Below are 24271 nucleotides of genomic sequence, written 5' to 3' on the forward strand. Positions count from 1 at the left end.
TGTAACGTGCCAATTGCGTATGTCCCCATGAAGACTCGCAAATCCTTTATAACAGTTTGAGCGTCAGCCGAGCCCTGAGGCCAAACCCATAGAAACCTAGAGCCTAAATAGACTGCCACCAACATGTACTTGTGAGCCCCATCTGAATTTAAGGGGCTGCAGTGATCCAAATAGACACATGCAAGTGGTCTGTCTGAAATGACTAATGGTGTTTGTGGTGTCCGTGCTACAGTAGAACCTTTCATCTGCTGATGTCGCATTTTAAGACACAAGCCTTTGTTTGTTTAGACAAACTTGGCCTCCAGAATCACCGCTTCAATAATGAAATTGTAGCAGTGACTCCTGCGTGTGATGAGCCTAGACCCTCATCTGCAGCTAGAATTAAACCAAATCTGCGATCCATGTTTGGTATAACTCTATCCCCCATTACTCAAATTTGAGCATATGGTGTGTTTTGCAAATCTAATTTATAGCAATATTTGAGTGGAAAGCCTTTTGGAATGGCAGAGCCATCCTTTGAGGCATTGACAGCTATCAGTATGTCTCCGTCTATCCTCATGCTAGAAAGAGTGATTGCAGCAATGGCAGCAGTTCACACTGTCACCTTGGCAGGTTCATCAGCCAGTGAATTCCCTTCAACGTGTACTTGAACACGCTGATGACTCAAGGTGTGAATAACAGGAGCCTGTGGCAGGCATGCTTTCAGATTTGCCACTTGTTCCCATAACAATTTATGTTTAATTGTGCAACCCTTGAAATCTCTACACCCATTCTGGCCCCAGTAATGTAGATATTTCTTTATAGGACGGCACACAAAAAAAAAAATCGCACACTATCAGTCTGGAGAATTCCCGATCCGTATATCTTGTGCTAGTATCAGGGCTTTCAGCTCTGCCAACTGTGCTGAGCAATCTCCTAGAGATTGCGTAGTCGTATTGCTGGAATGGAACTTACCGTCCCGCATATGTCCCTTCACTATAGCACATGCTGCGCTATACTGTTGTTTACTTCCTATGGCAGGCTGAACCATCAGCATAAATGATGTATTCATATATCTCTAGAGGCAAAGATGTATTCAGCAGAGGCTAATCTTGTTTGTGCTGCAAGAACACTTGTGTTTTTAATGTAGAATCATATTTGTAATCTACATCTGTTGCAGGGAGAGAATTAGCCCATTGTATCCATCATGGATGCAGTGCTTTTGCATTTGGAATGCTCACTTTGGTAATAGCTTCTAAAGACGGTACCAGGGTTACAACAATTGTGTGTTTCCCCTGTGCTAGTGCTCATTCTCTCACTACAGCAGTCTGTACTGCTGTCAATATTTTTTCAGTTACCGCAAATCGCATTTCAGCATTTTTGTATAAATGTCACTTGTATGCAGACGGTCTCACCTTCATTGAAAGTGATGCATGTATATCCTGTTAAACCCGGGACTACCTGGATCACCAAGTTGGTTGAGTTCACACATGAGTGCGAATGTTTAGATGCTATCATGTCAGCCTAAATTAAACGTAGAGTATTTGTATGTTCCGGTGCCCACTGATGTGCTGTGAAATCCGGTCTTATTACATCGTAGAAAGCATTTACTCATTCTGCGTAATCTAGAATGTACGTTCTGCCAAAATTTAGAATTCCTAATATGGATTGCAAATCCTTCAGAGTCTTTGGAGGTTAGAGCAGCGCACACTTCTCTAAAAAGTTGGCTGCAAGGCTCATGCCTTCACTGGATAGCCCATATCCCAAAAACAGTACATTGAGATATGCACTTTATGACATCTTGAAATTAAATTTGTAGCTCAAGCTGTTGAATCCCAAAATTATGTTGTTCACCCTGCTCAAGTGTTCAAGTAATTTATCGTCCATCAGATAGATGTCATCTACATAGGTCACTGCCTCTTCATCGCATGTTTGTAATATTTCTGACACTCTTACCAAGAATAGCCCGGGCTGTTCTTATACCACTGAGGCAAATGACAAAAGTGATGCTGTGTGCCGAAGGCAGAAAATTGTGTCAAATATCTCCTGTCTGGAGTTATATTTTGGCAGAAGAATCCATTCGAGATAGCTAATGTTGTTTTGTCTTCTGCACAATGTTGTTCATTAATGCGACACTGTGTATTTTGAACAGCAAAGGTTCACATTCTTGTGTTTAAATTTCGGTAATCTAAAACTAGAAAATATGTGTTGTCAGGTTTCATTACTGGAAAGAAGGGATTGTTCACGAGGGAGGTGCAAGTCTCAATCACACCTTGGTATTCAAGTTGGCCTAAGATTTCTTTGACCTATCTTTTTGCATTGTTTTTTATTGGGTACTGTGTCTGTGGATTTGGAGTAGATTTTAATGGGATTTCGTAGTGGGTCGACTCCACATCCCCCCCCACATGGTTGGGGTATAATGCCAGAGCTAGCATCAGCACCCACTCCTACGCATATGAGTGTTTTAAAAAATTCTGGAACAAGGTTGGAGAAAGCAGGCAAAATTACGCTTTCCCCCTTTGGGCAATCAATCACAAACTCAGGCGGCCAATATTTTTCCGCTAGCAGCATGTCATATCCATATGTTAATTTCTCCCAAAAGAGAACTTTAACTTTTCTTGAGATGTCCCCCTCTATTTGGAGTGTAATTTTGTGTAATGATCGATGTGGGACACTAACTCTTGTATCAGGTGTTTCCACCGTGATGTGCTCATTCAATATTGCTGTCACCAGAAAACCCTTCAGGTTCTTGCGAGCTACTGTTAGTTCTGCCATGCTGTCTAGCATCGTCAGAGCCCATTCCTCGTTCAGAAGCTGAGTCCTCAGTAGCCTGGGCATTTTTAAGCCCAGGGCCGGCATTAGCGCTGTTGGCGCCCTGTTGACAATGTTTGTTGGCAACCCCCCCCCAGAGACCACCTCCGCCACGGATTCCCTCACTACTACTTTTTGACAGTGCTCCTCAAGTCTACACTGCCTCTTAGATTTATTTAGTTCTATAGCACCACTCATACCAGTTTATGATGTCAGAACACTTTACATCACACACTGATTGCACAGAGACAATCAATCATCAGTGTGTAAATCAGTATATAGTAAATGTTACATAAGACAGAGACCTACAAGGAGTAGGATCACATTTCATCCATACAGGTAGGGAAAATAGTTTAAGAGTCCTTGGACTAGAAAAGCACAAATTCAGAATTCAAAATGTAACACCATTGTTAAAGTTTTCTCTAGTAATAAGAATTGATCTCTACCAAAATAAACCCCTTCTGCAATATTAGGACAACGAAAGACTGAGCAAAAAATATTTAGCTCTAATATTTTCCTTGCAGTTAGCATGCAGCTCTTTGATTGCAGTTAATAGCTCCCTGCGCTATATTCGGATTTTAACTTATAAAATGCATGTCATGAAAGGATCTCTGACAAAAGCTGTAAACCATTGACAAATTTATATTATATGCACTTTGTGATGTGAATGGGACACGTTCTTTGCAGCAGGCATATTAACCTTCTGCGCTATTATGGGTCAAAGCTTTCACTAGAGAAAGATCCGGTCTCTCTCCAGGAAGAACTTTAATCACCCGAGTTGTCATTTTAATTGATGCCTGAAAATTGCTGGGAGAATGTACACTGCATCAGGTACTTTTAAAACTATGAATATGGTGCCCACACCCAAAGACAGCATCCGGTGCGGTGGCACCGATCGCACCGCCCTAGAGCTGGCCCTGTTTAAGCCTGCTACTTTCTTCTTTTTGAATTGAGGTTTTGTTTTAGGTTGTTCTTCCTGTTTGATATTATAACCTGAAGTGCGATCTGTTTCCCTTTTAGTTTTTAGTCGATCTTCTTGCTTTGTTCTGATCGACTGTCCCTCTCTGAGTTTTTTGATGAATCCTGTTAGGAACAAAAGGAGCTGGTATCAGTGTCCTGATTCCAATCAGGTTTCCTAATGTTATCACACTTCCTAAGATAATACCTCTTTCATAGGACTCCTGTTGGGGAGACCCACCCCTTGATCGTGAACTCTTCTCTGAATCGTTATTTTTGGTTTGTTTGATATCCCACTTCTTTTTAGAAGAAGCTGGCGTTTGCTTCGAGGTATCCCTTTCAGGACTACCCGCCATTTGTGGCTTTCCTGCTTTGGTTTCCAAATTATCTCTACCTAATGCAGCATAGGTTTCTTTGATAATTTTTGGTAATTCTTGCTCCTTATTTATAGTTGCTATTTCCCCTAGGCGACTGTGTATGGCCACTGCTGCTGCCTCCCCCTTTATGTTGCTCAGCATGATTTCAGAGACTTGGGCAAAATTGCCCATCATTTTCATCCACAAGGCCAGGGCAGGTCCTGCCCCGTACTCATTCTGTATCTGTTTCAATACTTCTGAAATGACTGCTATGGAAGGGGTACTGTGCATTCTGATGTAAAAGGCAGCAAAGATTGTTCCCCAAGTGGTACAATCCTCAATCGAGGAAACCATCCCCATTTGCAAGCAAATTGTTAGCATGCTATGTTTTTTCTGCGGACCCATATGCATATGCTATTTTTTGTGCAATCCAGAACAGAATTTGCTCCAGTTTGGAAGAAATTGTTCCTATCACTGACTTTAGTGTAAGTGGGTTAATGGTGGGTGTGGTCTCATATGGACCAACTGCATCATTTCTCGCAGGTGGGACTGTTAATGTCTGCATGACAAACTGGGCAATGTGTCTGTATAGCCTGACTATGTCTTTATATATTGAACGGACTTCATCCACGGGTAGTGTATGTATCTCGGGATGTGGAGTGTATGTCGCTATACCGGCCAGGTCACTTCTTCTATGCTGAGCGGACCAAGTCTCACGACAGATGTTGTGTGTGGGAGGGTGCCTATAAACAAGTTTCTGTGCTGCTGGTATGTTAATGGGACCTCAATGACTTTGTATGAAATTAAATTATCTGGGGATTCAACTACAATGTTTGTGTGGAACAATTTAGTTTGTGGATCTGCAGGTAGGAACTGAACCCAAGATTAGAATACCTCTGATCCGAACACCTTGTGTGCCTCAATCACGAAGTTAACACCTCCACCTGTTGCTGGTACGCCATGTTCTTTCAACTTAATAGTTACTGCATTTCTACAGTTCTCTGTGATGTTAAGAGCGTTTGCAGATTCTTCTTCCCCGGAGCTACTCGCGGGGTCAGTCATTTTTAAAAGAGAAGAGAAAAAGTGAAGAGGTAGGGGTTTGCACAATGTGGGAACCTTTTATCCCCACAAGCTTGTTAACCCTTCAGCCAATACACAGAGTATATCTGCTCAGCTGAGGCAGATGTCCCTTCCCACTTCAGACGTCTCTGAAAAGTGTGAGTAAGGCTTCCTGAGAAAGCACGACTGAACTACTCAGATTTTAACTGTTCATATGAGAACCATGTCGTGTAGTTCCTAGGAATCCCCAGTGCCTGCGTGTTTTGGATGACCTAGGCTCAGGGCTTGGTGTCCTGACTGCTTCCAGACACCCCCACAGGATATGACAGCCGTTAGATCAGCTAGCTCTACAATCTTATAGTGGTGTAGGTAGTTTCTGGCAACCACTGAACATGACAACCCTGATTCCCCAGGAAAAGTGGAACACAGTACAGTATGTTTCACTCAGATACTCATGCTTGCTTACTCTCAGAAAATACACAGGATGGGGATTAGGACATTTCAATAATTATTTATTGGTCCAGCGCCAGTCTTGTGTAAAAAATATGTGCTGCAACAATCAGGAGAAAGAAGCATACAAAGGAGATTGCAAGTACCAATATAGTAAATAGTAGATACAGTTCTACCATAGTGCTAATAAGATGAAAAAGAGCAGTTCAGATAAAAACAGTAGCACTTGCATATTCCTAAAATGCACGCCCTAAGTAATTTTCCTAAATGTACCTAGCATAGATCTGTGTGTGTAGCATGCAAATGTGTATATGTATGTGTATCTGTAGCCAAGAAACCCCTAGGGAAGAACCAGTCCCCTCAACTAGTCGTATCAGAACGAAGGACTCCATCTCTGCTTCTAGGATGACACCTCGCAAGGGATGTTAGACTGCTGCGTGTCGAAGATTCAGCATGCAGGACCCCGTGTCAGCTTGGAAGGAATTCTCCTCTAATTTGTAGGGGGTATAAGGGTCCTATATACTAGAGGGGTCACTCCAGGGTTTCTTCTAGAATCAATATGTTTTGGAAACAGTCACAACTGTTTTGAAAACAATCATGAATGGTTTTCCAAACAAATGCAATCATGCACAGCTGGCTGTTGGCCAAGGATGAAAAAAGTGGCGACCCTTATTCAGAATAAGTATACCGTGCCCGAGGTCAGGTTTATGTACGTCAGGTACAGGGATAATGATAGAATACCGAGAGCCTGGTGTCGAAGAGACAGGTGCAAGCTACCAGGTAAAAGGTCAGCTGTTTAGAATCGTTATTGTCGTGTGGATGGAATAATGTATGTAAAATGGGGTGTACATGGCAGGACTATCATAAATGACATGACGGAACTTCTCTCAGGCAAACACCCTCAATAGACTATATAACATGTGATAGGTGTCATTTTGGGAATGTCCTGTCAGATAACAGGGTTTAAATTCCCCCTATGCTATGCTTGCGAAGCGTTGTACATAAGCCTTTGGGACTCCTTTGATGGCATTGTAGGATGAATATCTCGTCAAATATGTAATTTAAACACACTGGCAGCCCCTCATACTCTCTGCTTGGAGTTCGGCTTCTTGTCTACTTATTCCCTGTCTTTGGCGGTTGTCCTGTGGTGGGGAAACTTGCTCTTGCATGAAGAGGGGGGAACTCTGCAGGGAGCCTCGACGTGTGAAATTTTCTCTATCCAAACAGAAAAGACCACCTTATTATAGGTCCTTTGAGTGGACCAAAGAGCCTTTTAGGCTCAATATGAATATAGACTCCACTAGGCCCACATCTGTTTTAAAGAACTATACAAAAAGCACTTTGTTTTAAAATAAGCCAGAGCAGAGACATTACTTTATGCCAGCTAAACCCGAATAACCTAGTGGTCCAGAAGTTCAATGTGGGGAATAAACCTCAACCTCATTTAATCTGGAATTTTCCTCATGGGATCAGAAGGTTGACCCTTTTATTGAGAAAGGATTTGCTCCCCCTCTGTATCAACACGGGTGAAGTTGGATTTTTAATAAATATGTTGAAAATGTAACTTTTATAAAGTTAGCCTGACCCTGCCTGAATTTGAATTAGCACTCCAGCCACTACCCTGCCTTTACTTGGCCTGAATGAGGTTAGCAAGGGAGTAAAAATGGACTGGTTCCAGAACAGGGACAAAGTCTTGGAAGTGAAGAGGTGTCTTGATTTTCTTTCCCTTGAAGTAAGACGGGCTGGTGTGGACCTAGGAACATTAATGGAGCTGGCCCTGTTATTAATATATATTAGGTGACACCTTGAAAGGCCCAAGCTTTTGTCCTTCAGAGTCAGGCTGGCACCAAATCCAGTGGGAGGAAGGCTTACCCCAGAACGTGTATCGAGTTACCAGAGAGGAAAGGTGCTACTCATACCCATACCAGAACCCCGGCTGTGGCACAGACTCTGTACAAAGGTAAAAAGGGTTTCCCCTTCCTGGATTTTGTTAGTGAGAGCACTGTAGGATTGTTTGCATTAGGACAAACAGGGACTGCTGTAAAAAAGTGGGTAGAATTACCACCAGGAATTTTTACCCCATTGGTTAGGGGGCCCAGGCATCATCCAGAACCACTGGCTGGTGCCTGGTATAAATGTAGCATCCCCAGGCATAATGCTGTACTTATGGAAGTACAGAAGACGGCTGGACCTGCTATCTATGACCTGAAATGGGCCCTGAAAGTGGCACCTGCTCCCTGTTGTACCCAAAATAAAGCAGTGTCTGACCTCCTGTGTGGCTAAAGGCTAACAACTTGCTGCAAGAGGCCTTTCTCATAAAAGTGTGCCACTGACCAGCAGCAACTGGTCCTGCACTGGACACCAATATTGGCCTCTTCCTGACTACTTGAGAGTCTCTATGTGTTACCTCCAATAGTCTTGGGCCTTAGAAGTGCTCTCCAATGACTGTTTGGGCACCAGAATTGTTTGGAACCTTTTAAAAACTTTTCTTCCGGAGCTCGAGATGGATCCATGGAAAACGTACCCAGCCAACAGTTCCACATCATTCAGTAGAATATTTGCTCCTCCTGCTGAAGGCTCCCAGCAGCACGGGAAAAAACGACTAAGCTCTATTTTGCTTTGGGAATTTTCAGCGACAACTCTTTAAAGCTTCAGAGGGACCAAACTACTTCAGGTATCTGGCCTTCAGTGTCACGTGGCCAGTGAGGACAATGTCAACATCACTAAGTCAGCATGAGCCCTTCAGCCATGATTCAGCTGTGCACACGTTAGTTGCTGCTTTTATTTTTGCAACGTCTCGGTCTGTACTTTCACATGGGAACTGTTCACTGTGTTCGTTCTCTGCCTGTTCCTGGAGGTTAGTCTGAACATTGTGTACAAGGTTGATAAACAATGCCCCTTGTTGTGCTGTTCTGGGCAGGCCCTAGCACTTAGACACAACATAGCAACGTAGCTCGGGGACACCAGCATTTTGATACGGGGATGCACGCATGAATAACACACTCTTGGAGAGGGACCTTTCCAGGGAGAAGAGTAATGCGTTCCTGTGATGTAGATATACCATCTAGCACTAAGGTATGGGGTCTGCTGTCAAAACCCAGAGATCTTCTGTTATAAAATAATACCCATTCCTAGCAAGGGGAGTGTGGTTAGGCTAAATTGTCTTCTCTAGATTGTCTTTTCATTATGATATCTCCCTTCATGAAATACCGCTTTGTTGCTATGCTGACAATATTTGTATTATGCATTTTTCTGCTTGTTGTGCACGTATACTGCATCATAAAACACGATAGTTCAAATAAATATTCTAAACTATTTCGTGTCTCTGTCAGACGTTATTGTGGACAAAAACAAAAGAGTTTTGCCTCTTTACCGCAATTCCTGAGAGATTCGGGAGTGTTGTGTTCTGGGGTGTCTACTCATTTGCTTCTCTGAGAGTGTGTAGGAGAGCGAGTGACACACTATAGCTAGTTGGTCCTGGGCTCATGGGTACAAAGGTGGTGGGAAGGCTTAACCCCTATACACTGATGTCCCATAATCCTGTGCATAGTTCTGTGTATGTGCCGAATCCCTGCAACACGGTTCCATGGCAGCAGCTACAAATTCTGTGGGTGCACGCTCAGGGGGAATTTTGTTCTCAAAGATTAACAAAAAAACTCTTTGTGTTCTTGTTCATAGAAGAAATGTCAACACTTTTCAACAATAAAAGGAACAAAGTATCTATCTCAAGTGGGACTTAGAAAATGTTTCAAACCTTTTGACTTCCATACTTTTCATCAGGAACATTTCACTTGGTGTAGCAAATTTGGGGTCCATCATTGCTGGCCTCAGATAGCAGTCTATATAAGTGGTAGACTGGGACCTATCATTGGCGCTTTGTGCTTTTGGTTTCCATTTCTATTGAAAACACCCTGATCCCTCTAGGCATCTGGGGGAGGGGGGGGGGTGGGTCCCACAATGACCCACCAGGGCCAGAAAAAGCATTTTTTTTTTAATGTTGGCAGGAGTTGAGCTGGATCAGAGACTCCCGCCCATAATGCGTGCCCTCGCATTTCTCTTGTCTTCAGTCCCAGTGGATGGGGTCTTCGGACTGAAAATGGCCGAGGATGGCCCCCTTCCTTTAAATAAATATTTAAAAAAAGAAAAAACTGGGCCCCAGGGGTTGAGGTCCCCGGGCAATAAATCGATCCGGGAAGGGGGGCCACGAGGCTCCTCTATCTAAACAATACAACAAAAAAATACAAAAAAAGCTGCACGGTCCCCCTCCCTTTAAATACTTTTTTTTTAAAGGCTGGGTCCTGGGGAAGAGGTCCAAGGGCTGAAAATGGCCCAGGGAAAGTGCCTCTCCTTCCTTTCAAAGACAAATTAAAATAATATAAAAAAGAAAGTTTGGGCCCCGGGTAATGAGGTACCAGGGGCTGAAATTGGCCCGCAACTTGCGGGAGGCCCTGCCCCCTTTCTCCACCACTCTGCAAACGCGTCTTCTGGCATGCTGCTGGTTGGGAGACGAAGTCCCCTTCACTGCTAAGAGTCCTTAGGGGCCAACAACGCCTCCTGTTACCTCCAGTAAGTCCCACACAGTGGGACTGCTGATAGGTGGTTCGAGGCCATGCCCACTTTTACCACCACTCTGCAAATGCACCTCTCAGCACTGGTGTGGTGGGGGATGAGAACCCCTTGCCTCCTGAGGGCCTGAGGACTAAAGTGGACTTCTTCCCCCAACCAGGAGTGCACCAGGAGGCAAGTTTGCAGAGTGGTGGAGAAAGGGGGCGTGGTCTCTGATGACCTCTCAGCAATCAGGCTGTGTGGGTCTTACTGGAGGTAACAGGAGGGTTAGTTGACCCTCTAGGACCTAAAGAGCCAAGGGTACTTCAACCATCAACTATTAATGCACCAGGATGCGCGTTTGCCGAGTGGTAGAGAAAAGGGTTGTGGCCACCACAAACCCACTGTGTAGGACTTGCTGGAGCTAACAGGTGGGATAGGTGGCGCCCAAGGACCCTCAATAGCCAAGGGGACTTCATCTCCCTACTAGTAGTGCACCAGGAGTCACGTTTTCAGAGTGGTGGAGAAAGGGTACATGGCCTCCAACAATGTCTCAGCAATCCTGCTGTGTGGGACTTACTGAAGGTAACAGGAGGGGTAGATGGCCCCAAATGATTGCCCTGGAGGCCAACTACCACTCCTGTTATCTCCAGTAAGTCCCACACAGTGGGATTGCTAAGTGGTTTTTGGAGGCCACGCCCCCTTTCTCCACCGCTCTATAAACATGGCTCGTGGTGCACTACTAGTTGGGGCATTAAGTCCACTTTACTCCTGAGGGCCCTTGGGGGCCAAGAAGCCCTCCTGGTACCTCCTGTAAGTCCTACACAGCATGATTCCTGAAAGCTGGTCAGAAGCCTAGCCCCCTTTCTGCACCACTGTGCAATTGTGACTACTAGTTAAACAAACATAGAAATTCACTGAAAAAACCAAAGGTATACAATTCAGTCCAATGGGAGCAGTCCAGCCCAAACTGCCAAGTTAGGTCCTCCCTGAATCAGATTCTACCAACCTAGGACCGGTCTTGCCCTGATAAGCTAGTAGACTGCCTTTTTTTTTTTTTTAAACATATCACCATTATAGGCAGACACTGACTTGGAAAAGAGATCAAAACCTCAAATTCTTTCTCTGAAATCTTAGAACACATGTAAGTCTCTGTTCACACACAAAGATAAACTTAATTCTGTCCCAGTTATCCATGCCTAACATTTTGGTAGATTGACCTAACGACGCAAACAATTTGTGTGGAACTTCAAAAACAACATGCATATATTAAAACAGTCTACAATGTAAAGATCTCATGGCCTGAATCACAGAAAACTGTGGCGGTTTTTGCTCCATAGGTCTATCCGTGTCCTTCAAGTAGGGTCACACTTTTTTTTTTTAATTATTTTTTATTTATTGCCACAAAGACAAAAAGAAAAATAATCATGAGAACAACATCTTCAAGTACCAACACATCAATATACAAGTGCAGGGTATAAAGGAGCGTTTATAGAGAAGAAGAAAAAAAGTCAAGAAAAAATAAAAAGCAGGTTGAAAAAAGAAAAAGAGGAGATACATACAATCATTAGTCCCAATGTAGACAAGACCAAACCCTGCACAGTTTTAGCAAGGAACGGGGGCCTCTAGCTTTTGCCAATGCAGTTTCCATTTCGAAGACTTCCCTCATCATAGACCAAAATGTATTAATACTGGAGATGTGGCATGTGTCCAGAGACGAGCTATACACAGACGGGCACAAGAGGCGATGATAGAAGCTAAGGATTTCGTGAGAGACCTAGATTCCATAAATAATCCCAGTAGTAGCTCTTTCCCCGAGAGTAGACTATCATAGCCGACCCAAGTTGACAGAACCAAAGTGATATTAGACCAGATATCCTTCAACCGAGGGCAGGTAAAGAACATATGGTTTAAATTGGCAGCATATTCCTGACATTTAGGGCAGTTGGTCTTAGCAGAAAATGAGTTATTAGCCCATTTGGAAATTCGCTCGGGAGTGTAATATAGCATAAAAATAATTCTATGCTGTTGAAGTTTTAGATTGACAGATGTTATAGCCGAATCTATAGTTTGAAGAGACTCTTGTATTTCCTCCCTAGAGATATCAGAGCCGAAAACCTGGCTAAGTTTAGCAGCAATCTGTAAACTATCCTCACCGACTGCCCCAATGAGTTTTTGATAAATTTTACCGATAGATCCTTGTTCCTTAGTACTGACAAGTATAGACAAGATTTCGCATGAGCTGGACAACTCTAATAGCCCCGACCTCGAGTAAAATAGTCCCTAACTTGCAAATATTTGAAAAAGTGGGTATATGAAAGATCAAATTCTTCTTTTAGTGATGAGAAAGTTCGAAAACCCTGATCATCATACAGCTGACCCAACCGCGTTATACACTTGATTTGCCATTCTTTCCCGATATGATCGTGAAATATATTAGGAAACAGAGGGTTGCCCCATAGCAACGTATATTGGTGCAAGTCGGATATTGCGTAGGTTTTGCAGATTTCACGCCATATTTTAGTAATGTCTCTAACAACTTTAAAGTGGACACGTTTGAAATAGTTAGGATCGGATGTTTGATACAGTAAAAACCCCGTATTAGGCCCACACGCCAGCTGATTTAAAAATCAATTGGGATTTGTATCAATTCCTCTAAGTAGGCTCTGTATCCGTCCCATAAACGCAGCCCAAAAGTATAACTTAAAATCAGGGAGTTTAAAACCACCTTGTATGTATGAAAGTTTTAGAAATCGGATAGCTCTTCTAGCCCGTCGGTATCCCCAAATAAAACTACCTAAAATACTATCTAGATGTTTGAAAAAAGATGGTATAATTAGTGGGATGGTACGAAATAAATATAGAAATTTTGGCAAAATATTCATTTTGACCACATTGCACCGTCCGTAAATACTAAGAGGGTGATGATGCCAGCATCGTAGCTTCTCAGCTATTTTCTTTAATAGTGTATCGTAGTTTAGTGGCATAATTTCATTCACTTGACTGCTAAGACATACCCCCAAATAGATAGCTGTCTTTGTAACTCCAAGATTTATTGGCGGGGGGCTAATTGAAAGTTTAGGATCGTCTGTATTTTATGCAGATTTAACCTGTAGCCGGAGAAGGAGCTGAACCGCTGTGCTTCATAGATAATTGCAGCCATAGCTTTAACAGGGTCAGCTGAGAAAATTGCGATATCGTCCGCGTAAGCAGTTAATTTTAGACTTATCCCGTTCAAGACAACTGGATCGATATTGCCATTAATCAGTAAGTGTTGAATAAAAGGCTCGATGTAGATAGCAAATAATAAGGGGGATAGAGCACAGCCCTGCCGGGTCCCCGTCTGAACCGGAAAAGATAAAGAAGAAAGCCAGTTAAGTTTAATTGTAGCTGTTGGGTGATTATATATTTTCTGTATCGCCGAGATTAACCTTTGACCAAAGCCCATAAAAGACATAAATACCCATAGTGCTTCCCATGTCACCCGGGCAAAGGCCTTCTCGGCGTCTAACATCAGCATGCCCATCTGCTGGCCTAGCTGACCCGAGACATCGAAGGCAGATATTGCAGTGTTAATATGGGCAGAAGTGTCTCTTCCGGGGACGAAGCCGTGCTGCTGCTCTGAGACTATCAAATGGATTAATGGGGCTAGGCGAGCAGCAAGAATTTTAGAAAAGAGCTTGGCGTAGGCATTGATCAGCACTATTGGTCGATATGAACTCATATCGTCAATAGGCTTCCCCTATTTTAGGAAAACAACGATGTTAGATGTGTTCCACGAATGAGGAGCCTCTCCTCCTTGAAGAATAGAGTTACATACCTTAAGAAAGACGGGGACCAAGGGTCACACTTTCATGTGCACTCCAAAAAAAAATCATCTGCGCTACACCTAATATTTCACCACTTTCCTTAGCTAATGCATCACTAAGAGATAATGGACTTCAGTGAGAAGAAGGTATTCTAGCTTATTTTATCAATGCACACATAACGTTGCATAGGTGTCCATATTGCATATGATGCTAAATAAACACCTTCCCATTTACTGAAAAGTAAACATTATTTTACCTAGAAGTGCCAGGTCACAATTTTAGCCACTACGCATTTCCTCGTCCACAAGTAGAAGCTAATTTTCTTCATGTACAGACACATACATTTTCCTTATATTGACAGATCCAGTCTCCCATATGCCTCCATCATGATCAAGTGACTTGAATCACAACCTTAGTTCTAATGTTGACTCCGAGATTCAAGTCTTAATTATCAGCATGCCAGAGGCAGGCACCATAATAAGCAGGATGCAAGCATTGTGTTGGGTATGGACTGTAATATATCAGGGGTGCACATAATGACAACAAAGGGATCATAATAGGATGCCCACTATCAATCCATAAGTGGCATGAATGTTGTCAGGGTTGGCAAAAAATTATACCAGGGCTATTAAATGTATGTTCTGAATCACCACTATTATGCTATGTGTGACCCCTATTAACTCATGCGTAGCCTCGATTGGGTCAAGGAGGCTAGGAATGGTCATTATAGCAGGGCCGTTATCATGGACATGATGGCATCATTGTGCTAGACATGGGTAACATTATGACAATCATTGTGAACTGGCTATGTCTGGGGCTCCATTGGTAATACCACGGTTTGCCACCCAAGATATAGCCACGTAGTGTCAACACATATTACACACAGACACACCAACATGTAAACACTTCACCCTGAATTCGCCTCATCAAAACCTGTGTCCTTGCTGATGTGTGCTTAAACACCCAAAAGATGCTAGAAGGAATGCTTGCAAATAGTCTAAACACTGGCATTCACTTGGGGTAGCATTCCAAGCAATCATTGGGTGGGAATGCCACCACTAGTGATTACCAGTGGTTGGACTATTTGCAATGCATGTGCTCACTCCCGTTCAACTGCACACTTTTCCTCTTATGCTGCAGCACCTGCCCTATAGGTGTGCTGCTTTGGTGGTGTTGTTCTGCGTTATCTTCATGCTTACACGTAGTATGTCTGACAAATCTGGGCCAGTAGACATCATTCAGCACTGTAGCATGCAACATTATGGTTGCTATATTTTATTTACTCAATAACATACACAAATTCACCAGACACTACCACCTCCGAAAAGCAGATTATTTCTCAGATAGGTAACCCAACATCGCGAATGTAATGACTTTTAATTCGTGTGGCTGCATAAAAAGTATCAAATTGAGCGGAACATTGAATTACGGTTAATACCAATGATTATTAACAATGGACGCTACATCAGCATCCTCGCTAACTTCTTTTGAGCAGCCTGATGTTAATAATGTCAAGTATTTGAAAAAATGTATACATTGCTTTGCATCTGATTTATTTTTGTTTTTACACACAACAGATCTGTTTTTGATAAAACAAATTCTAAAGACAAATCAGTTCCACGCTAATATGCTGCAGTTATGAGATTTCCAAATTTCATTAAGGGATGGAACAGCATGCATGGCAATTACAAGGTTATGACTTTAGAGTGTATGCTGAAATCTTCTTACGTTTTTTAATAATATTTTTATGAATTAGAAGGAAGTAAAGATATGTTACTATATTTTGTAGACTATCTGAATGACAACCTTTATGCCACTTCTAGAAAAAGTTTACATTTTGATACTGATGAAGGTAATACTGTTAAATTGATGCATCAGAAGGAAAAATGTGCAAGTTCAATTCTGAATTGCACATTGCATCCCTCTTCCTCTTAAAAAAAAAAAGCATCCCATCTGGTCAATATTTACTTGTATGAAGAAATTACAGAACAGGAAATGAAAATATTCTTAAAAAAATACTAGTCCAATCGGTTCATCTTACAAGGTTTTATGCCCAGGTCTCGAATAGGAAAAGTTATCAAGAGTGATACAAGTATTTACTTTCTGGAAAAACTAAGAACCAGTCTAATCTGCTTTAGAAGGACATACACTCCAACATTATTTAAAAATGTAGTTCTCACCGCTGTCATATTCATTTTACATAAACATTATCACATGCTCATACAAAGTCAGATTTTAGTTTAACAAAATCACAACAAAAACTATTAGCAGCCTTCCAAACATAATAAATGAACGTGCACAGCGTAATTTTGTTTCACCTAAACAGACTGGAAGGTCCTAGTCAATTCCATTCCCTGAAGAATTATTTAGCTGTGCTCTGTTAACAGTAAAATATATAAAATAATTCTACACAGAAATGTGATAATGCTGAGTTGAATAGATGACAGATGTCATTCAATAAAATCATTTTTAATGTGTCTGTCAACTTGTCTTGCAGTGCACATATCAGAAATTATGTGTTGGGAACAAATTAGAAGAAGAAGTACGCTGACCTATAATTATATTATACTTTTTTCAGGAAGCAATCAATAAAGGTAACGAACTTTGTGTATTTTTGGATTACGTAAAATTTAAAATGCGCACAGACAGGGATATTGTGAGTAGAAATGTTCATTTCAAGAAGAAAAGTAAAAAACAATAGTATATTGTGCCTGATAAAAGATTAATTTGACTCTTTTCAAGTCAGTATATGGTACCAGTGTTTATAAAAGGATTGCCTAGGACTGTAAAAAGTAATATTACACGAAAATTAAAAATTCTGCTTATAAACTAAAGTTCTCATAATGTATACGAGGTCGAGGCAGTACTTAATTAGAGCAGGTGGGGACCACTATCACTAATTTTCGGGGACTGGCACTTATTTTCCCTTACCAGGCATTGTTGAGTGCAAGAGAGGGGAAAACACAGATTGGAAAAACAGAGGAAGAAAAAAAGACGGCAAAAGCACCTCAAATGGAGATAGCAGTAACCTGCAAACGTGAGATGAGAGAGCAGGCAGTGTCTGATAATGGACTAGAGACGACCAGCCTTAGTTTTTGGTGCACCGATGTTTAATTGCACCTGCCGGGTCAAGCTTCGGGCGCTGCCACTCTTTCTTTCACAAATTAAGCCCTGGGTCTAGGTGTACCTATCAGACACAGGGCATTCCTCCCAACAGTGGTTTGTAATTGTATTTCAATACAAACACATTTTTTAAATTACAAAATTCGCGACTTCAAGAAATGAATGCTCCGAAAGATAAAAGGCGTTTGTTAGACCTGGCACCTTGGCGTGGGTCTCCCTTCCATTTGTTGCTGTTGCCTCATGTGTTCTTGCTGGTGTTAGTTGCTCAGGGCACTGTGCCACTGCTGTTCAGTGCAATAGTGCAGGTACTCCCTATTGTAAATTGATGTATGATTTGTGATTCCATGATTGGTTGGTTTGGTTTACCTGTCAGACCCTAGTACAGTGCACCATGAGTGCCCAGGGCTTGTAAATCCAAATACTGCTGGTGGGCTTTCAGCACTGGTTGTGCCACCCACAGAAGCAGCCTGTAAAAGTGTGTCTAAGGTCTGCCATTGCAGGGCCTGCGTGCAGTCTGGTACTGTCATGCTGACTGGGCAAGTGCACCCACTTGCTAGTCCCTAAACCTTCCCTTTTCTTCATATCAGACACCCCTATGGTAGGCCCAAGGGCAGTGTGCATTGTAAGGATAAGGTAGGACATGCCCTGGTGTGTGTGGCATGTTCTAATAGTGAATTACAGCCATTTTCGTTTTTCACTATTGCAAGGCTACCTGTTCTCCATAGGCCAGAATGGGTAGTTTGGTTATTTCATCTTATAATCTTAACTGACTCAGGGAACATGGTAGAAATTCGAATTTAGTATGCCTGAACTCAGAATTATAAAATACATCTTTTAGTGAAGTTGGTTTTAATATTCTGTGCTTGAAAATGCCACTTTTAGGAAGTAGGCATTTTCTTGTCTAACCATTCAAACCTGCCTCTGCTAGGCTGTGTATTCCCTGTCTGGAGTTTGAGTGACAGGGCTGGGGAATTCCAGGAGACAGGGTGAGGTGTCCCAGTGGTGAATAGAGAGATCTGCATCTAGATTGGTGGGAGGAGTTGCACCTGGGACCTGAATAGGGCTGTGCCGTCCCTCCACAATGCTGGCTCCACCTCCTGTGGTGCGTCTGATGTCTCTGCCCTGCACTCTGAAAGGAAAAAAGGAGCCAGGTAAACAAAGTGCTCCAGGACTGACCAGAACCGGTTTGAACAAGGCAAAGGTCCCTCTGCCCTCAGAGGACAAAGGATTTTGGGGTATAAGTATTGGGACCCTGATCCCAAGGATTTAGATCACTTTGGGAAACAAGAAGAAACTCTGCTGAGGAGAGGAACCAAGAGGATACTGAGGAGAGACTATCCCTGAAACTGGGGGATTGGCCTGCAGGGGTTGCCTACTGCCAAAGAGAGGAGAAAGGAACTTTGTGTGTACTTTTGCTCAACTTGTGAAGGATCTCCAAGGGCTTGGAAAAGATCTTGCCTCCTGCTGAAGTCTCAAGAACAACAGACTTCACCCCCCAGCTCCCTAGAGTTCTTTGGAAGTGCCTGCTGCTGTTGTTGGGCCTTCTGAGGGACTGTGTGTCGCAAGGAGCTGAAAGCGCGATTCGAGAAGGAGAAGCGTGCCGCTGTCGGAGCTGTTGTCGTCGCATCACGTAAAGTGTGTCACCGCTGCAGCTGTCGCATCGAGCGGAAGCGTCTCGCATCATCCAGGAAGTGTCTCGCAACGCCGAAGAAGCGTGTCGCCATCGCAGCCATCATAGCTGATGCATTGCACCGCATCAAGAGAAGAGTCTCGCATCGAGGAAGAAGCGTGTCGCCATCACAGCCATCGTAGTTGTTGCATTGCACAGCATCAAGAAAAGCGCCTCACATCCACAGAGAAGCGTGCCGCCGTCGGAGCTGCTGTCGTTGCATCGCGTAAAGGGGTGTCGCCACTGCAGCATCGCATCGAGCTGAAGCGTCTCGCAACGTCGGAGAAGAGTGCCGCTGCCAAGGCCGCTGTCGTCGCATCACGGAAAGTGTGTCGCCGCTGCAGCTGAAGCATTGAATCGAGTCTTCTCGCAACATCGGAGAAGCGTATCGCATCTGGAAGATCTTCACGTCTTTATTTCTTTGCACCAAAATCTTCAACGCATCAACATCGTTGCAACACTTTTGTTGCCCTGCGTGTCGCATCTAAAAGGTACATTGACTTAAAGTGTCGCATTTAAGAACTAAAGAGAACTAAGCAAAATTCTACCATCTAAAGTAACAGTATTGTGTATCTTTGTCGTTTAATGGTCTTGTGGTAAATCTATATAAAGCATACTTATTTTTGATATAAAACCTGTGTGGTGTCCATCTGTAGTGTTGTCACTTGATTACTGTATGTGTTCACAAATGCTTTACACACTGTCTGCTCGTGCCAAGCTACCAAGGGGGTGAGCAGGGGTTATTTTAGGAGTGTACCTCCTTACCCTGACTAGAGGCGAGGGTCCCTATTTGTCACAAGTGCATATCTGTGCCAACTAGAGACCCCCAAGTCTAACAGCGTTTAATATTGCAGAGGGCAAAATATATTTTAAAAGATGTAATGGAACGTTTTAGCATTTCATATTTGACTGTATGCATTTTGTCTATCCCCAAAGAAGGTGTTTGTGGATTTGTTTAGTATAACAACATATAATCCTAAATGACACACAAAAGAGAAACTAGACTATTTAATTCAGGTATATCAAATGTCGATGTGTTGAACTTGTATGAGACTTATGAAAGTATTTTTTATAGCAAATTTGGGGTAAGCATAACTAGTGTGAATACATGCACATTTAAGCATTGAACATAACGGTTTAAATAAAAATGAATTAAAGATTAAATACTCTGTTGCATTTCAACCTATTTTACTGTACTGACGCAAAACTTACGTGTGTAATAAAATAATTTGCAAAACATTTCAGTTTGCACTCACTGTCATGTGTTTCATCACTCTTTTTATATAACTTATGAACATGGAAACTAAAAGTAACTGACAATAATTGTGTGCGAGGAAAAGCACAGGTATGATTTATGAAGTGTCAAATCATATTTAACAAAGATAATACTGAACAAATATTTTAACATTAGAAAAAGATGAGTCTTTATAAAGTTGCATTTTACATAGGAAAAGTGCTTGAAATACAAATGTATTAAATCAACGAACCTGGAAATTAGACCTTATTCCTAAAAATACTTCAGCTCGTTTCCAGTTTGCCCCTTGCTTGCCAGTTTGTGACCAAAGTTCAGATGTTGCATTTGACGTTTTTAAAAGTACCTATAAAAAAAAATTGGATTTTCAGTGGGTTTCAATTAAACATTACGGTTCAAGTGTTTAAGTTAGGCACATATCCACTGTGTGTTCAGGGTCCGACTGCGACCATAAATAGACCCGAGTACTAAAAGAAAAGTGACCCCCATTTCAGAATTCAATAACTAAACAAACAACAATTGCAATGCAATAGGTCTCTCATTTGCTAGAGTTTTGAGATCTTCTGTAGAGTCATCTTCAGTACACTTGTTGTGCACACGGAGCCGTGGTGGCACAATACAAAATAAAAGGAGCAGTCCTTAAACAGAACAAATAAAATCTTACAGCGTAACAAAACTGTAGTTAGCCAGTGATCTTTGTGATACAACGGAAGTGATGTATCGGGAGCACCAGCCAATAAGGAGCCAACAATGAATACTGACACAGGAGTCAGCCTATGGTAAGCAGCAGGGGGGATTCCACACTGTATACTGACTACAAAAGGTCTTGCAGACAGTATATGCGCACTAATGCTCAACCTAAAAAAGTGGCCCACATGTACAAATCAGGTCAGTTTTGAACTAGAAAAGTCCATCTGTATGTGTTTGAAAAGCTATGGACGGCTACAAGCTTTTGTGGTTGGCTTTTGTGGTTGGCTTTTGTGGTTTATGCAGGCAATATTTGTGGTAATACTAGAGAAAATAACTACCCACCAGACTATAAAACAGGCCCACAAAAAGCACCAAAAAAACAGCTCACACACTGACCTTTCAGATCAGCCATTCTGCACCATCTGGTTGCCTTATAGGCGAGTCCAACCCTTTGTGTATTCACAGTGCGCTGACAAAGCATGGTCTAGAAATCAGATGAATAGATCAACTGCTCACCTCACAATGCAATAGCAGTCACCCAAGCCACCCAAATTAGCAGGCAGACTTGAGCGATGCTCGGGAAAGTTATCTTCAAAACAATCACCAAAATACTGAACAATGGAAATGTTTTATTGCATTTCAATTTCCAAGGGTATAGACATTCTACAAGATACTGCCTGAGTAGCTGACACCACAATTTGGAAATAGGAAGCAATGGTTGCTTCTTGTCCTTACTGAGTTGTGTTTTCCACAGCTCATGCTCTAAGCCGCAGAGCTTCCGAGTTACAGAAAGTGCTTTAGACAGTCCATTGTCAAAGGTGCACACAGCTTTGGTCTGTGCCAGCTAGACATGTTCAAGAAATGGTCCAATGTATTCCTGGAGTTGCTGGCATCTGTCTTTCTACGGTTTTATTCAGAAAATTGGAGATCAATTAGCTAAAGATCAGTCATTAACTGCTTAGGACCTTAGGAGAGTGTAAAGTTAATGTTGCATCCCGCAGATAAAACACACATATATTCTGAGACATCTGGTGCCAGCATGAAGGAGAACTCCTTAAGTAAGACCACTCTAAGGGCATTAGGGTGTTTGAAAATCTGAATATATTGGGCTAGCAGTAGAAAATATGAGATGCTGATCAGTTTAATGAAGTCAGATAGAACCCAAGGGATTCAGAAAAGGAAGCCATTGTCATTTATGGGGCGGCAACTGCCTGCAATTTTTTTTTTAAACCACAAAATTGTGAGTTATGTGGAGTTGGAGGTAGGTTGAGTCAGGCATGAAAATTTACACTTGCAGATAAGTGTATTTGTGCACCTAAGTGACATTTCATGGGTGTTAATGGTCTGATCTAATAAATACCTTGCTTAAGAGTGGCTGCTGACATTTTCCCGGTTTAACTAAACTTACTCCTGAACACAGTAACTGCTGGGATTCTGTGAATGAAGGGAGTAGCAGGTGAGCCAAACCCTCCCTAGAACAGCTTCCTTGTCTCTCCTTCCAAGCATCTATCTATTCATTCTTTCTCCCTTCCGTCCATCTACTGATATCCACTATTTAACCTTCACATTCTGTCATCCATTCATTATGTCATCCATCATTTATCATTGACTTTATTTCAGCTATAAAAAAAACATAAAAGTACACATAGACATGACAGACTATGAATATTTCAATTCGATAAACAGCATTCAAAATAATCTGTTTCCAAAGAACAAGAAACTTATTAGGGCCTTTAGACAAACCCCTTTTAACTAGCAGCTGTCTAAAATCCACTTAAAATCACAAAGAAAAGAGCCTTAAACCCAAGTAGACTTAAAGCGCATGGTGCATTAGGGAATTGTTACCTCTTTTTCAGAGATGCCATATAGAGTTTAAGTAGCTAGCAACCGAGTGAAAGTCACAGCTCCTAGTATCTGCTCTGCATATTTTCGAAGCATTATGCCCATTGTCAAGCCAAAAGAGGCGGCACAGAGGCATAATCCAGCGAGCACGCTGTTTGGTGTATGCACCACAGAAGAACAATAGATGCTCATTGTTTTCACTGAGCCACAATCCATGGGGCAAACATTGGAGGAATTAGCATTGCTTATCCAAAGGAGTTAAAGGAGCAGTTGGCAAGATCCCCAGTCTAAATTTAATGTAAAGAGACACTGACATTGGTGTGTTCACATAGTCCATAAATTCTTCCAAGTAAGAACCACAAGACAAAAACTGATCCGTTAGACTGCCTAAGGGAGCAGCAGAAACTTTTGAGCCAAGGACAACATTAAAGTAGTGACCTTTAATGAGATCTCGGGTGCTCATGGTCATTGAAGTTGTTTGAAGCCAAAATTCGGGCAATCCTAGCTTAACCAGCCATAATTTAAAATGAGCTATCCACTGGATCCTAAGAGCCAGTTGGTGAGCAACAATTTTGGTAAGGCACTCTCTATGGCACAAGTTGCCCAGATGTCTATATCCTTGCCCAGAATAAAATTGCCATAAGATGGGTTGCGTCTGAAATTTGCCTAACATTTGGATCAAGCCTTAAGGGAAGTAGTGGGGTACCTTTTGACAACTTCAGTAGGGATCTTAAGAAGACATTTTCACCTTTGTCTAACATATCAAAATTGCAATATCCCCATAAATCTGAACCATAAAGAGTGGCACTGCTCAATATATTTTCAGTGCCAGTGAGATAGGATAGGAAGAGGCTTTATTTGCAAATCTAACAATTGACGCAGCTTTATGCTGAAGGGAAAGAGAGCTTTTTCCTGTCTGCGCTAACCAACTGGTGGAGTCTGACAATCTCCCCCCTAGATAGTCAAATTCTAACAACCTATCCAATTTGCTCCATCTAAAGACACACCCCCTTTAACTTTCTTGCTGAGTGTGAATATCATGTATTGCATTTTAGACTTGTTTATTTCAAGGCCATGGTCTTTACCAAATTGGTCATACTCCCCCAAAAGAGTGCACCCCTACAGTTTTAGATAAGAGTGTCATCAGCAAAAAGCTGACTTGGTATTTTGGAGCCAGCAATTTAGGGTGCAACATTCACACAATTCATTAAATAGAGTATACTTTCATTGATAAATATCAAAAATAATCTGTGAGTAAGGACACAAGCTTGCCAGACACCACACCCTATTGGAAAGTTCTCTGTGGTGGGTCACATCTGACTTTTGCAAAATGATCAGTGTGCACATTCTGAATCAGCATCAAAAGGAGGACCTCCCAAAGTTTCACCCTTGGGACAAGGTGAAATGCAGCATGAAGATCAATGAAGGCAACAAGGAGTACTCTCCATTCCAAGTCAACAACTTTCCATTTTAAGGTCAAAAACCGAAAAATCAGATCCACAGTACTTGTTTTGGGAATGAAGCCAGCTTGAAGGAGTGATAAGGCCTTTTTGGATGTAATCCAATCCCAAAGTCTTTCGAAAAGTTGTGTACCCTATCTGTTTTGTTAATGTTGTCGATCAGGGAAATGTGGCGATACTTACCTGATTCCTCCCTTTACCCTCTTTACAAATAGGTATTATTTCAGCCCCTCTCCATGAGTAAGGGATAGGGGCACCAACCGCAATTT

General features: G+C 42.2%; 1 protein-coding gene across 4 annotated transcripts in view; it reads right to left on the minus strand.

Annotated features, from left to right (window-relative positions):
- Positions 1 to 24271, minus strand: part of MALRD1 (MAM and LDL receptor class A domain containing 1) — a 2533556-nt gene that overhangs the window by 1536665 nt on the left and 972620 nt on the right. For all 4 annotated transcript variants that reach the window (XM_085630825.1, XM_085630827.1, XM_085630826.1 and 1 more), the window contains exon 18: positions 20246 to 20356. In XM_085630825.1, the coding sequence (XP_085486951.1) occupies positions 20246 to 20356 (111 nt within the window). The remainder of the gene's footprint in view (positions 1 to 20245; positions 20357 to 24271) is intronic.

The sequence above is a fragment of the Triturus cristatus genome, chromosome 10 (genome assembly GCF_964204655.1).
Source record: "Triturus cristatus chromosome 10, aTriCri1.1, whole genome shotgun sequence".
Lineage (NCBI taxonomy): Eukaryota > Metazoa > Chordata > Amphibia > Caudata > Salamandridae > Triturus > Triturus cristatus.